At 37.6% G+C, this 15718-nt stretch overlaps 1 protein-coding gene across 1 annotated transcript; it reads right to left on the bottom strand.

Annotated features, from left to right (window-relative positions):
• Positions 1-8: 8 nt before the first annotated feature.
• Positions 9-15214, bottom strand: LOC148835419 (haloacid dehalogenase-like hydrolase domain-containing 5). The gene is made up of 8 exons (XM_088916568.1): positions 14947-15214; positions 11027-11230; positions 10501-10613; positions 8708-8801; positions 6367-6400; positions 5904-6078; positions 3917-4105; positions 9-3417 (listed from the first exon to the last, which is right to left on the bottom strand). Exons 1-8 carry the CDS (start codon positions 15055-15057, stop codon positions 3015-3017), a joined length of 1323 nt encoding a protein of 440 aa, XP_088772694.1. The 5' UTR covers positions 15058-15214; the 3' UTR covers positions 9-3014.
• Positions 15215-15718: the final 504 nt, after the last annotated feature.

Genomic DNA, 15718 nt, shown 5'->3' with positions numbered 1-15718 from the left:
ACAAACTGCCTGCAATACCTATTGTGTCCATCTGAGGGAGCTCGTTGAAAGGATTTGCTTAACCAACAAAATTCCTCAATGCCATCAAAAGCCTTCACCGTTACAAACGATGATAGTGCACCAGCAAAAACAGACCACAAAACAAAGATTTCCAAAGGTTCTACGACTAGATGTAGCGTTTAATACAATGGAAGACGGTGTCCACATCAATGTTTATTACAATATACAATAGTATGGAGGATTTGCTGTCAACTCGACATAGAGTGGTACATGACAAAGGATCACATCATGGAGGGCAATTTTAAAAGGAAAGAAGCAGAACAGTTTAAATGTCTTATACAGTACCAGAAAAATGGAGAAAGGTTGGTTTCCTGTGCCCAAACTATTGAACTTGCCGTTTTTTTATCATTTATTTAACAGATAATTCCATTATAGTTCCTCTTACAAACATTTTAACATATTAAAGCTTTCCAATTTACTATTATTTTCTTGTGAAAAAGGTTAGCGGTGCCGTTTTAAAATACAGCAATATTGACTTTCTAAATAAAAATGGAAGAAATGCATAGATTGAGATTAAAAAAAAATTAAATATTGTATTTGTTTTTAATAAAACAATTTCAAAATGAACTTAGTTTAACAAAAAAACACATCCACGCAATATAAACGTTACAGACTAAATACATAAAGACATGTGCGTAACATGGATTAAGCACAACAAAGTGGAGTGCCTCAGTCAAAATGGTTCCTTTAAGAGTGTGACAGAAACTTTCATTTCCAAGCTCCATAATTTTTCCAGAAGTAAAAAGTGCAAGCACTGTTATTTAGCTTAAGGAGAAGGCAAGGCAATACTATCATTTAGGCTGTTGTATAAGTAACTTGCAGCACAAGTTTGTTCAAGAGGAAGGAGCCAAGGTTTTTCTGAAATACTGTCCAACTACTGGAAGTGATGCATGTAACAGCTGTAGGTTTAACTTCAGAATTTTTTTAATAGTAAACGTTTAAGAATAGTTTAGGTATCATTTTGACTGTATCTGAACTACGAGTCAACCTTAATGGGTATATCTGAGTAGGAAAAGACCCCCCCCCCACCTGTAGTTTAGTCATGGTAGGTAACATCTACAGTGGTGGACACAGGCCACGTTATAAATCTCTAAACATGGCACAGGTGACTGTGCTACCTAGGTATATCGCTTGTACACATCCCTACATTTCAAGGATTACCAAAGAAACCTCCTTTATGAAAGTAAGGAACAGAATTGCCATTTATTTCAAGTTTTGGTTAAAAACACAATACAAGAATTAAAATCTTAGGACTTCAAGTATATTTTACTGTGAACTGAAATTACTGTGCATACCTGTAACCATACTGTATCTCTCCCCAAACTGAAATTTGCATGTGAAACAAATTGCACACTACATATTTTCCCGACTCCTATAAGCACCATTTGAAACAGTGAAAACTGATTATACTCTATAGCTTCTCATAAAAAAAAAGTTTAGTGTTCTCTTGAAATAACTTGTCTGTATATACATATTAAGGGTTCTGAAAGATAACTACATTTGAATTAATACATTTACCTCAGGTTGGCATGGTGCAGTTAGCTCTGCTGACTCAACACTTGTGACTGCTGCTCTTGTGTCCTGGGCTCAATTCTCAATTTGGGCACATTGAGTTAAATCTGCATATTCTCCCTGTATCTGTAAGCATTTTCTCTGGGTGCTCCAGTTTCCTCTCATATTACATGACATGCTGGTAAGTTCTGGTAAGTGCTTTGGAATACTAATCTCCAGAATGCTACACTCCTCACTAGGAAAATGTGGCTTTTTGATAACTGATTGATGGAAAATTAGGTTATCATTTTCATGTACAAGAATAAGAATCTTGACTGCTACTGGGATTCCCTGCCAGGGATAGGGTAGGAAATAGGTGATCAGGAGTCTTTAAGATCCTGACAAGACAGCAATCTGGGAATTCCCTGCTGCTCAGCCCACAGTGACATCAGTGGAGGGACTCTAATCACGGGGGCACTGGAGCTGTAGCCAAGAGATGATACAATAGGTGAATCTTTTTAAAAAATAGAAATCTACAGAGCCCACTTTAAAGTATTCAGTCTAATTGCAAACTTAGTGATGGGAGAGAGATGAAATATGAACAAATGGCTGCTTGGAGCCAAAAATGTTGCAGTACCACAGATTACCGCGGTATTTTTATTTATTAAAAAAAATAATTTAAAATTAACAGTGTCTCAATGAAAAGCTCTAAAAATACTAGTTCCTTAGGAAGATGTAATAAATTTGAAACTTAAATCTTTCAAAATGTAGAATTTAATTTGTTAAAACTGTTAAAAGGGGATAGATAATTAAACTTTAAGACACAAGGTAAAGGAAACAATGACAAAATACTGCTGATTTTCTGTACAGTAAATTCTACTTCACTCCATATTCAATGCAGGTTTGCTTTTTGATGCAATGCAAAAACAACTTAAATAATTCCTAGAGGATATTACTGTGCATTATTTTGAATTTCATTAGAGAATAAAGCAATGATAACTCACTAGATGGTTTCCACACCTTTCAAGGAGCATATCTCTATGCACAAGTGTACCACAGTACAGTACTACAGTACTTACAGCAGACATTTGAAAGATAAAACAGTAAAATGGGATTGAGGAAAAAGTGCAGTGAGGTTTTTTAAATCCATGGAATATCCCACCAATTTTCCTCACTGACAGTCCAGACATATTAATCCTAAATTTAAGATACCCCTGAAATAAAAGAACTCGCTCCACATTTACGAATAAAAATGTAACCAGCCCAAATAAATAAAATAAAATCTTATTCTTGTACAGCTTTCATAGCATCCATATGGAAAATATATAATTTTAAAACCATGACATGAGGAGGAGGAGGGGGGGCGGGAGAGTTCTGTTGAATCTCACAGTCTCGGGCAGAATTCCCATCTTCAGCTGTTAGGTTTGGAGTTTTCCATTTAAATACTAAAATGCCGCCTAACATTACTGGATCACAGACTTCTCCTGTTGGAAAATGAGTTCTACAGCAGCGTCAACATCCGGGACGATGTGGCCAGGCTCGACAAGCGCGGGGTCGAACTGGAAATCCCTGTGCCCGTGGAAAACCGTCTCCTTGATGCACTCGCTGGCATCCGCAGGCACATCCGTGTGCGGGTTGTAGACCCCAGTGCAGACCAAGATGGACTTGCAGGCTGTGGCGGAGGGAGAGGCCAGCTCGCTCTCCCAGCCGTTGTCCACCTCCTCATCCTGAGACACGGTGGTGGTGGTGGACACTCCGGTGCTGGCGGCCACCTTGGCCAAAGTTTTTGAACCCTTCCTGGAGGACCTCTCCTCAAGGTAGCGATTGTACAGGTTGGCACCATAAATGTCCGTCATGAGGTTGTCCCTGCAGTTTTTTGAAGATACAAAAGCAAGAGTAATATAAATTGTGCAAAAGCACAACATTTAATATAAGGGGTGTAGGTCTACTTCCCAACTATGGACATGGATCACCACCCGAAATATGGTACACTATATTCTGTTTTACCGTTCACCAGAAAGTGTCACTGAACATTAAAAAATGTGATCATTTAACAGCTCTGAGTGACGCCGTACTGTAGCAACAAGTTTTTTGTTACTATAATATACTTACGAGTCTCAGTCAGCTAATCTTCAGAAAAAATTAAAAATGGTTGCTCTTTAAAAAATGGAATCAAGGATGAGCTCCCCTAATATTTTATATTATATAGTAATATTTTACTATTGTTACTGTGGGTTCCTGGGTAGGGAATCCAGAATTACAACTGAATTATTTTGCAAACTTTTCACTTAACACTTTGGAATGTTTTACTTATCCCAGATACAGGGACTGAGATGGAGACAATTCGATCCAGAATACTGCTTACCCAATTGCATACAGTGTCTTAATGGGTTTCCTCCACTTTCTCTCTGCAGCCAGTGTCCTGATCAGGTACTCTGCATAGTGATACGTCAGTTCACTTGGTTTTCCCATCAGTGCCTCATACTTCAGCTCTTTGCCTGTTATTTTCTTATATATGTTCTCCAGGCACACCAGGAAGGTCCCATGGCCAAACCTGGGTGCCAGACAAAGGTCACAAATACAGCGTAAAAGAAATTAGAAAATCACACCACTTGTTTTGTAAGACTTGGTTCCACAGAAACCACTCCTGTACCAGCTCTGCAGAAAATCTTGCAAGCACGCCTACCCTGCTCATATGCCCTCTGGCACATCCATTCATTTCCTACAACGCACACTCTACAGCGCCTTACAGAAGAGAGCGTGCCAAGCAGAGGAGCATTCCTTTTCATACCAACATCAGTCCAAGTCTACAGGTGCCCAGCGAGACACAGGAGCCATCTGAGAGTAGAAATCACTGGTCAACTAATCCCAACCCTAACCCAGCAGCACTCAGACAATTCTGCACTGTCACACGCAGACTGAGCCACACATGAACACACAATGTCCTCGAGTTCAACCTGTCCCACATGTTTGCATGCTCACATCTGCATGGGGTTTCTCGAGAATCTCTGGTTTCTCCCACATTCCACAGGTCTGATGATTATGTGGTGTCTATGATGATCTCTGTGCACGCGCTTGTGAATCTTGTGATGAATTATTCAAACATGCACCCTGTTGTTCTGACGCAGACAATGTGATGCCACAACTCTTACTACAAATATGTGTTTTTCTGGTAGTGGAAGGAATTCATGGGTGTGTAATGAAAACAAATGCAAAGGTGAATAATAGAGATTTAGGTGAGTGGTTCTATACTGTTCAAATTAAATATCTCTAAAAGTCCTTCAATATCTCTTATATCTGGTTAAGATGTATAGTATAAAATCAGTTACAAAAGAAAAATCAAATGTTTGAATAACTGCCTCCCTTACTATGGAGTTTGAAGTGGGATATCTCATTTTAACCTAAACATACTTTTTTGAGATTTAGAATTTGGTCAAATTCATTTAATAAATTATTTTCTATATTTTTTATGTAATGAAGTGCTTATATTTTCTGACCTTGAGTTAAATTAATATATTTGGAAAAATAAATGTTATAAATGTTCAATTTCTAAACTAAAAGGACCTTTCCTTATTGGTTCTTTCAATACATTGAAAGCCCAACTGCAGGTAATCTGTTCATCTTGCTGCTGTATGAGCTGGTTACAAATCTTAACTGAGGAAAGAAGTGGTTTTTTTTTCTGGATTTAAGGCATTAAGTCATATTTGTGCTAAAGAAATAACTCCTGGTACATCCTGAAGATGAAAAAACGTCAATTAATTTATTCCCATTACTCAAATTCTACCATACTCAGCACTGGTTTTAATTTTAAAGAAGGACAGATTTCTTTCTCAGAATTATGTTTGGTACTTGGTTTAAGGAATAAAGCTTTTTGTTGATTACACACGTTAAGCATCTTAAAAAGTAGAGCACAGTTCCCTTCCAGTGTTCCAGTGCCCCTTCCCGTCCTAATACACATTAAAATAAGACAAATTCGTTCCAATCAGGGCTTTTCAGCAGTGTAATTGAAAGGCTGGGTTTATTCTTAGTTCTAAGGTAATTCAAGGTCAAAAGATAAAGTATTCTAACTGGATTACTTTTTCCCCCAGGACAAAGGAACAATAATGAAATGATCTAATCTTTAAACAACAGTCTTGTAATGTCGGCATGGATTTAAGATCTGTTTTTAAATTTTTAAAAAATAAACAAGGGGGAGGGAAGGTAGTACTAAATTTAATCACCAGTCTCTTTTAGTTTGGATGCCCTTTTCTGGAAATGTGGTTTTCATGAGAAATAAATGAATGGCGGGATTATTCCACAGAACTCACAGCCAGCCAGTCCAGTGTAATGGCTGGGCAGCCTGAGATGGTTACCTTGGAGACTGGGCCTCCGCCATCCACATGAGGTCCATGTTGCAGGCCAGCAGGGGGATGTGTGGGTATCTCAGGTTGTTGTGGGCTCCTCCCAGGTTGCCATTGGTCAATAAGATGTCGACAATGAGCTGCAGGTTTGTCTCCCACCGGATTGGTTCGCCGAAGAGAATAACAGCTGCATTTCGAGGAGAAATTGTTTTTTAGCCTATTGATATCTGTAGTATTGTATCAACAATTTTTTTTAGTTTTATATATTTTATGCTTATAGCTTATGACCTTAAATGACTAAATTTTGACTTTTAAACTATTTTCATAATATTTTTCTATTATTGCATTTTAATGTTTCATACTGCATATATAATTAGCTAAAATGTATTCATACCCTTGATATGATGAAACCAATAAAAATGCACATATCTAATTTATTTATACCCTTGTATATATATGAAAAGAGAAAATGTACCTTCGATCTTGGGAAGATTTACAGCAGAAGACGTCTGCAATGAAAAACAATTTTTAATTGATCATTTCATGTGCATTACTTGTTATTTAAGACTTCCAATTAAACACATGCATTTCATGGTAAATGCAAATAGCATAAACAGAATTCACATCAACACAAAAATGTTTGATTTCGGCTTCATTTTAAGGAGATGGTACAGGCTTTAACGCGATAGATGTAAAACCGCGCATTATGCAACATCGCCCAACAAACGTAACAGGGCTTATGGGGAAAATAGGGTTAGGGGTAGACCACTCAAAACCAAACCAAACGCCTAACCAAAGCTTTACCAAGTTTATTAGTTATCCTAATAGAATGTTTACACAGCTTAAACACATTAAATTTATAATGCAGCACTTATGGAACGGATCAAGTGGGTAACAACGAGACATAGAGACAGTACACGCTCTCTTTATTACAGGCCTCCATCAGCCTGCTCCCAGGCAACAAAAACCATGAATTCTTCGAACAAAACTTGAAACACACAAGGGCAGCAAAGGGAACAGGTACACAGTTTAGGGTGGATACGGGTCTTGGAAAGAAAATAGGGGGTAAACATCAACCAACCCAAGTACAATTTCCGAAAAATACACTATTTACATAGCAAAAGTTAGCTAGCGGTCAGCCTGCGGGCCCCAAGACAATTTCCTGACAGTGGTTCCCAGCCTGTACCGCGGCGCATACTAATTATCTGGGTGTGCTTCCGACTTAGACACCAGGCGAGGGCGCTACAATAATAAATAAATTCTATATTAAATTTAGGATTTAGGATTTAGTGAAAATAGCACGAAAATTAAGGAGCACCTCCCAATTAGCACTTCCAAAACAAAGCACGTGGGACAACTGGGCATCATCAACAAGGACCGCCACTTTCATGCAAAACATAAACATGTCGGGGATGACATCGCGTATTTCGCGTTATACAGACATCTGTCCCCTATTTACCTATCGCTTATGAGCCAATTCGCGTTTTGGAAACTAGTGTAAAAATAGCAGAGATCGGTGTACTTTTAAAATGAACTCGTTTCACCTGAAAAGCAAAAGAAATAATTCATCTTGGTAAATCAAGAAATTGATTGCATGACAACTGCAATTTGTTTCTGGAGGTGTGAAATAGTAAATGTTCAAAGTTAATACTCGGAAAGATCAAACTAGTGGTGTTGTAATTTAAAATAAGTATACCATAAAAGCTACAACGTTTATGTATTGCTACTTTTAGTTTCATTTAAAATGTTTAAAGGAAAGTAATAGCCAAGAAAAAGGGAAGAGAAATTTCCACCCAAATGCACATATCAGAAACATAAAATTTATACAAAACAAAGAGCACAAATCAAGGCAATATACTTTTAAAAACACTAGATTTAATGAATGAACGTTTTACCACGTTATAAATGCAAAGTAGGTTTCCCAAAACAGTGATACACTACTTAATTCATTCTTCCAGTTATCAGAGTGCAAAGATATATGAGGCCTTCATAGCCTCAGGGGTACAAAGAAAGTAAAATTTTTCTTCCCGATGTTTTTTTTAAAGCAAAGTGAACAAACTGTCCATTACCTCAGAACTTATTTTGCAATTGCTAGATTTTCGAATGCTGTGGAGTTAGTTCAACTGCTTTGCATTTGTTTCAGATCATTATTGTCCTGCCAAAGAACATTGCCGACTGAAGTGGAAATGAGTCTCCAGAAACAAGGGGCTTGTTGTTAGTACCAACCACTCGACAGAAGATAAAGGGCATCAACAGGAGGAAAAATTAGGTTTCCTCCTTTCTTAAACATTTTTGAGAAGGATGTGAACGGTAGGGCCTTGGTATCAGCTGCCAAGATAATAGGCTGTAGTTTCAAACCCCATCCTTTATTCAAAGCCCAGAACAGTTCATTCTTTAGGAAAGACTTGCAACTTTGTTTAATGCATCAGTTAGATACACAAGTTGCTTTGGTTACAGAAAATATTTTCATGTTAGAACTTTCTTATAGCTCATGGAAGATGTCATCTAGTATCATCTGTCAAATCAAAAGGAAGTCATGCTTAAATCATGTCTGCTTTCACATTTGCCTTTCTAACCTTACTTCCAACTTAAAGATTCTACCACATCCTTATAATTGAAGATTATATGTTAATTGTTTGACATAGCCTTCCATTGCTTCTTCTACACTTTGTTTTACATTGTAGTGGTTTTCAAAGCAGCGTGGGACAAATTCTTTTATACAACGCTGTGCAAAAGTCTTTGCAGTGTTATTTTCTTAAGAATCAGTAAGCTGTGGATACCCCTAAGGAGTAAGATGTACCAGTAATAGGACTCACCGGCATGTTTGGTCTTCTGTTGTGGTCCACCATATCCAGCAGAGGAAAAGCTTCTCGAAGCATGTCAATGGTAACTGGCCTAGAGAAACCCAAGCTGGGAAGACCAGGTTAAGTACAAATACCTTCCACACAAGACTAAATCATTTGAAACACTTCTGAATAGATAAACTGTGGGCCTGTCCTTCACTCACAGGCTAAAGGAAATTATCTCTTTTAGTCCTTACCAGAGAAGTTTATGAGGGGACCTAATAAATGCTTTCAAAATCCTCAAGGGCATTGACAAAGTCAATGCAGAGGATTTCTTCAGAACAAACAGCGAGGAGAAACTACATGGAAGTGAGTTTAAAACCGAGAACAAGAGGCACTTTTTTTTTTACCCAGAGGTCTGTGGGAGTATGAAACAAGCTGCTCAGCCATATGGTAGAAGCCGAAATGCTGGCTTCTTATAAGTAACGGAGGGATGAGATCCTAGGGTCAATTAAATACTAACTGCTGAATGGCCTTCTCTCTTTTGTAACCCTTCTTATGTACTAACTTGGTCAGGAAGACTGCAATGAGAATCACTTGTGTAATTTAACCACACAGAGTTGAACTTTTTTTAAGATTGTTTTTTAAATTGAAAAAAAAATAACTTATCTAGGGTAGAGCTCCTGGAGAGAACCGGTCCTGTTTTTATAGAAAACCCATAAATAATTCCTTCAGCCTTGATTAGAATCAAAGCAAATTGTTTCAATTACGTTGGTGATAATATACAGATTGTTTGGAACACATAAGTATGATTCTTCAGCCTTCAAGGACAAGGGTTTCTATGATTACAATAATCACTTTCTTAATTGAAATAATACATTATGCCCCGGAGAGCCATGATCTTGAGATCAGAGAGGGTTAGGAAATGATAACAAAAACAGAAAGGAATGTTATTTAAATCCCATAAAAAAGTCTTCCAAACCAATGAAACATCTGGGTTTTGCCTCAACCCAACACACAACAATTTGCATAGCTGCAAATTACAAAAAAACACTCCTCTAACCTAATTAACACAGAACATTTTCTTGGGGGCACTGCAGCCTCTCCACAGGCATATAATTACAAAGGACCAGCAACTTGGATTTAGTTTAATTCTTGAAATTCCCCCTATAATCAAACAAAGTACTGAATAATCTAACCTCTGAAATCCAATTTCAGAATACACAAATAAAAAAGAAATCTGTATTCAAAAGGACAAACAAACGAACATCTTAATTCCTGGAAATATCTTACATAGCCCTTTATTTGATTTTATTTACCAAGTTGCTCTGTAAATTAAAAATCTTCTAGCAATCCATTTAATCGAGACAGTTGGAAGGAAACCTGCATTGAGCATCAAGATTACACAGCTTATGTCACATGTTATGTAGAGCAGCAACCAAGAGGTCTAGGTTTGTAAACATCCAACAAGCTGAAAACAAAATCTTAGAATATTTTATTCTTGCTTTGAATTTTCAAAAAGCAATAACAGCAGCTGCAGTGAAAAGAGTCACTATATGAAAGTAACTTTTTGTGCTACAGTCTTGGGAATCTTTCTGTAAATTACTGGACTGATTGTCTTTGTAGTGGTACACCTTACGTGCAAATATTTAATGATACATATTAACACTTCAAAAGGGCCATATTGAATGAAAAAACAGACCTTAAATGTTGTAAAATAGGTATGAATAAGTCTGAATCTGCATTTCTTTTGTGTGTAAATTATACATAATAAATTAAATACAATTTAGTACACAAAGGATCTAAAATGTCTTCAAAAAGGATACTTTTTGGCAATGTCCAGGACAGGTCCTTGTCCTGACACAAGTACACATTTATCATGATATTTTTTAAACATTCTTAAAGGACTGTGGGACATCATCACCTGGTCTTGAGAGATCTGTCAGCAAAAAAGAAGAATTGCTCATAACGCAAGAATTGTTAATACACCATAAGAAGGGATCCCTGAACTCAAAACTAAGACTGGCAAAAAAGGAAATTATACATTTTTTGTACCAGCCCTTGAAAATATTTGTGCTACCTCTGGGGTGGAGATACTAAGTCCACTAAAATGTTTATATAAAAAAAGACAAAATTGTAATTAAAAAAAAAACCAAGAAAACTTTCAGTTTTGTTTGTATTGTTGGTCTTTTCCCTTAATCACCAATTATCATGAGGTTAGGGATATAATCAAGAAATGTCCTTATAATTTAGATGACATTTAAAAAAACCTTTAGGAGAACACCATGGTAACTTGGCCACACAACAGTTTGTGCAAGACTCACAGAGCTAACCAAGAAAAGTGTTACTCACAGGCACTCCCAGAATCTGAGACAGCTGATCTGCTTTTGTCTGGCGGAGGCAGTTCCCTGCATTCGTCACAAAAACAACCGGCACCAGAAATTGCCCCTGAGCATTAACCAGTTTCTGGAACGCCTTCTTTGCAGCTGGGATGGGCGTCTTTCCCCGAACAAGCACCCCATCAATATCAAACAGGAGGCCAAAATCCATCTGGAACTGAAAAAAACAGTTTCGTGTGGGACGAGTAAAAAACTGACGGGATTTGTTGTCTCATATAAAATGCGAGGAAGCTCTGTTTGTGCCCAAGAAATGATGATGTGTAATATTTAACATGATGTTTCTGCCGTCTCTGAAATAAATCTGCATTTGCTTTTAAGACAAGAAGGATAAGTGGAGGCATGTTCTACCCCTTTATGATTTCTTGTTACAGTTTACACTAGGAAAACATTTTTTACACCATATGGTGACCAGGCTTTTGCTAAACGTATGCTGCTGAGCGAGACATGGCTCCTGCTGGGAATATTTGACCCTTTCCGAGACAAAATCACTACTGCTGGCATGGTTCTAAGAAACAGAGACACAAGGAAACTCTGAAATGAAAGCAGGATTTGGGGGCTGACTTCAGTAAAGACTACAAAAATAATTTAGTTGTTTCCCCTCCCATTCAGACAACACTTAGGCACTCCCTCTGGTCTTACAGGCAACAGACCAATAACGCACAGAATGACGATGTGTGACTTTGCCCCTGTGAATATAAATGTTAAAGATTAAAGCTTTATAATTTCATAACTCCCTCACCCAAACCAAGACAAAATGATGAATTATGAAGACCCCAATCAATACATATGTTGTGAATGTAATGATGCTATATACAAAATTCAGATCCCCCTGTAGAATTTAAAATACTGATTTGAAATACAGAGCGTAACACAATATGAATGCTTCCCATGTGTTTTGTAAAGCAGAGGTTTTCTGGCAAGAGAACCTCTTAACCATGCTCCAAAAGCCAAGCCTAACTCATACCAAGGATAGCTGAAGAGTGATTGTTTCCCACCAAAGGGAGAGGAGGGCATTGCTGCCCATCAGACAGCTGGTACAAAGCATCCATCTACTCTGTGCCCATCAAAAGTAGAGAGATGTTTATACTGATATGAGTACTGTTAAAGCAAAATATGAGTATTGAAACGTCTGTAACATAAGCTATACAATTGTACTAGACTATACATTTAAATCCTGGGAACTTGGGAGACTGAAGGCGAGGTTAAGGTTCTGTTAGTCAGATTAAAAAAAATAGACTTTACAACATTCAAACTTTAAATCAACCCTCAAATGTATAAAAGGGCATAAAAAGGTTACTTTGGCTGAGCATACCAATGTTGGTACCAATTTACACAGTAGGTTTACTGTAACAATCTGGGCCAAGGTCATCGCTCATTGAAACCGTAGCAATATGCCTCATCTGGGGCCTGAACTCAGAGGCCACAGACCCCCAAACCTTCTGGTCTCTGCAGGCACATACTCATTTAACTAAAATCACGGACACTCTGGATAAGTAAGAGTGCTCTGTTGACTTCCTTCATTCATAAATGTTTCATGAATGTCTTTTAATGGATGTTAATCACAGACATATGAGATGTGTTTACAAAAGACAAAAACAGGAAGACTGGCACTTGACTCTCAGTCTTGTACTGGCGCTCTTTCGTGCGTGGCATCAGAGTTGTTTACTCTGGGTGTCGAGGTCTTATTCACTAGCTGGTTTCACCACAGCCCCTCCACAGATATTGTCAAGCCTTTGTGCAAATAACAGTGTGGCATCCTTGCTGTGAAAGCATACTGTAATTTTGTTCTCCGTTTTGCACTCCTGATGGAAAAACAAGACGAGCAAGACGCAGTTTTCCTTTCAAGTGTCAGACACTTTCAGGTCCTCTGTTAGTGTGAAATCGTAGATGCCTTTTAAAAGGCCTGTAGGATTACTGAAGACCATCATCTCCCAATACGAGAAGCTTGACTTATCTTTATGTCATATTAACTGCTGTTCAATGTCCTTAATCACCATGGTAATAAAAACAAATTGGAAGTTGAGGATGCTGTAAATTATGGTCTGAATAGTTATTATGAATTATTTAAGAATTATTATTAATGCAGGTTTTGTGTTGTATTTATGTCAGTAGTAGTAGTGTATTACTGCTAATTAGGCTAGCACATTAGTACAAAAATGACTTCTTATGATAATACAATCTGAAATTCTTACTGGATCAATTGTACAGTTCATCTGAAATCTTTCTGGGTTCACAGTAGTATGGAAAGGTCACTTTAAAATGCTTCGACTTTCTTGCTAGGTTTTAATTTTTATTTGTTGCATAACCACCACAAAAAACACCATTTTTTTCAGGCTGAAACAGCATCCATGTTCGAATTGGTCCCTTGGATGCTTGCTTGCATAGCACCCATTTGTAAATGAATATGATTCTATCTGAAGTGATTCAACCTGAACACTTAATTATACCCATCAACATGCTGGAGGGACTGGGATATCATGGGATACCATTTAAAATAGAAAGAGTTGCAACATTTAAAATATTGTTGTTCTTGATTTTTTTTTTAAGTAAAAATATAGGTCCAACTCTGCTTCTGTGTCATTGGTAATAGTAACACCTTTAACAAGAATCGTTTTTGTATATTACAGCGTTTGTAAATCTTCAGTCCTTCACACCTTTAGTGATAATAGTTGTTTCTTTCAGTCTTAGTGCAGTTCGAGAGAAAGATTTTGTTGGTGTACACTAGATGTTCTGCAGAAATCTTGGTTTTGTTTTTTGCGTTTGATTCTGTAGAAAGGACAGAGGATGAAAAATGCTCGATGCTTTTTTTTTCTACACAATGTGCATCTACAGGATATAATTGGAGTGATTCATACACATACGGGTGCCGCTGGACCAATTTTAATTCAACCCAGTTTGTTGGGACAGGGAGATGTCGAATCATTTTCCAATAATTATTCTTCAAAACGAAATGTAATTTCATTTAAAAAAAAAAACCGAGAAAGACGAGTTACATTACAGATAGCATTAAAAACATTCACGTTTGTACCAAAAGAAATATCATACTTTTTGTTATTATACGTCAACATTGTTCCATATTAAATATTCATCTACAATAATAAAGCATTATAACGCAGCTGGTGACAGGTCAGTAGCTTTGTTGAGTAGTAAGCTGTAAACTATTAGAACAGACAATATGTCAGTGTATTATTACACCATCTCTATATGGTCTTATTTTCTATTAGTCAATAAGGAGCATCTTGTAAACCGTTAAATCTTCCCAAAATAGTCTCGTAACGAATTTGATCACCAGAGGAAAATGGTTGTCACTGGACCACAAGGAAACACACATTTAACATAATATGTCATTTTTCCTTCAAAACTGATTTTACAGCATTATAATACACTCGAAATTCTCCAAAGTAACTTACACACTGAAAATTGCACTGGATATTTACTTAATCCCAAATTCGGAAATTGTTCAAATTATTGCTTTTGTAAATAACTTTTTTTTTTTATTTGTCGTAAACTATATCCATTTTACAGTGCCATGAGCAGCGTTGTAGCAATAATTACTGCAATAGTATTCGCAAAAATCGTCAAAAGTACATTATATAATTTCACCTAAAAACAAAGACCACTTTCCAGACAATTCAGGTTACCGTTTCTTGAATAGTACACAATGAATGAAAAAGAAAGCAAAAGATGTTATTATCTTCAAATATAGCGGCAGAGCAGGATATTATATAAGGCTACATTTGCAACAACAATGCGCGCACCCAGTAGCAAACAAAGTATCAGCTGCACGCAAACATTAAAGGGGATTCCTCCAGTAATTCCAGGGCTCCAGAAAAGCACCCCTGAACACTGCAATGAAATACCCCTCCCCCTTACCTTGCTATCAGACGCAGTTCCGCACAGCCCACATGATAACCGAGGTTTTCGTCCTACTTGCCGGTTACAGAGCGTATTCATAACGCGGCTCACACACCACAGAGCCCTCATTTTCGACGTCAGCTCAACGGAGACAAACGAAGATGTAACTCTGAAGAATAACACAGCCAGACAAGCTAACGTTGCCTAAAATGCCCGAATTTCTTCTTCCCCCCTCCTTTATTTCTCCATATATCTCGGGGGAGGGGGGTGAACTGACGACAAGGAAATGGGAGGTGCCACATTGCGTAGAAGGCAAGTTGTGTTTTCCACATCTGTCGGCTAGGAACAGCGATTGAAATGACTTTCGAAACTGGCTGCATGTTAGGGATGCCGTACCTCTATAAATGAGGAGGAATCGTTTAGGTTCAGTAGTTCTCAACCGTGGTCGTGAGGGACTGCTCTTTTTTTTCTCTAGCCAAAGTTGAATCCCAGGCACAGTGATTTCAGTCTGCTATTTTAGGATTTGTTCATCTTTCCTCCAAGTTTTAAAACGTTGTGTGGGGTTTGTCAATTATCAACCCTTTGTCAGTTCTTCATCTTCACAACGGCCTGAGGTGACACCAATTTGGATGTAAAACACCAAGAAGAAACAAGCCCTAATTGTGAAACTGGTACACTGTCAGACCCACCTGTATCCGTTCATCAAAAAAGCAATCACCTGTACTACTGAATCTTTGTAGTTGGAGAACCGTCCATCCATTTTCTAATACCTCATCAGGGCCAGTTTTCC

Source organism: Atractosteus spatula, chromosome 5 (genome assembly GCF_055471065.1).
Source record: "Atractosteus spatula isolate fAtrSpa1 chromosome 5, fAtrSpa1.hap1, whole genome shotgun sequence".
Lineage (NCBI taxonomy): Eukaryota > Metazoa > Chordata > Actinopteri > Semionotiformes > Lepisosteidae > Atractosteus > Atractosteus spatula.
The sequence above is the reverse complement of the archived record's forward strand: the minus strand, read 5'-3'. Positions and strand labels throughout refer to the sequence as shown.

Bases quoted from the DNA above. Each gene is read 5' to 3' on its own strand.
- LOC148835419 (XM_088916568.1), bottom strand. From the start codon at position 15,057: ATGAGGGCTCTGTGGTGTGTGAGCCGCGTTATGAATACGCTCTGTAAC. The intron at 8,802-10,500 runs GTATCCTTTTTG...TGGTCTTCCCAG, and splicing joins GTCCTGGACATTGCCAAAAA to CTTGGGTTTCTCTAGGCCAG. The intron at 3,418-3,916 runs GTAAGCAGTATT...AAAAAACTGCAG, and splicing joins AAGACACTGTATGCAATTGG to GGACAACCTCATGACGGACA.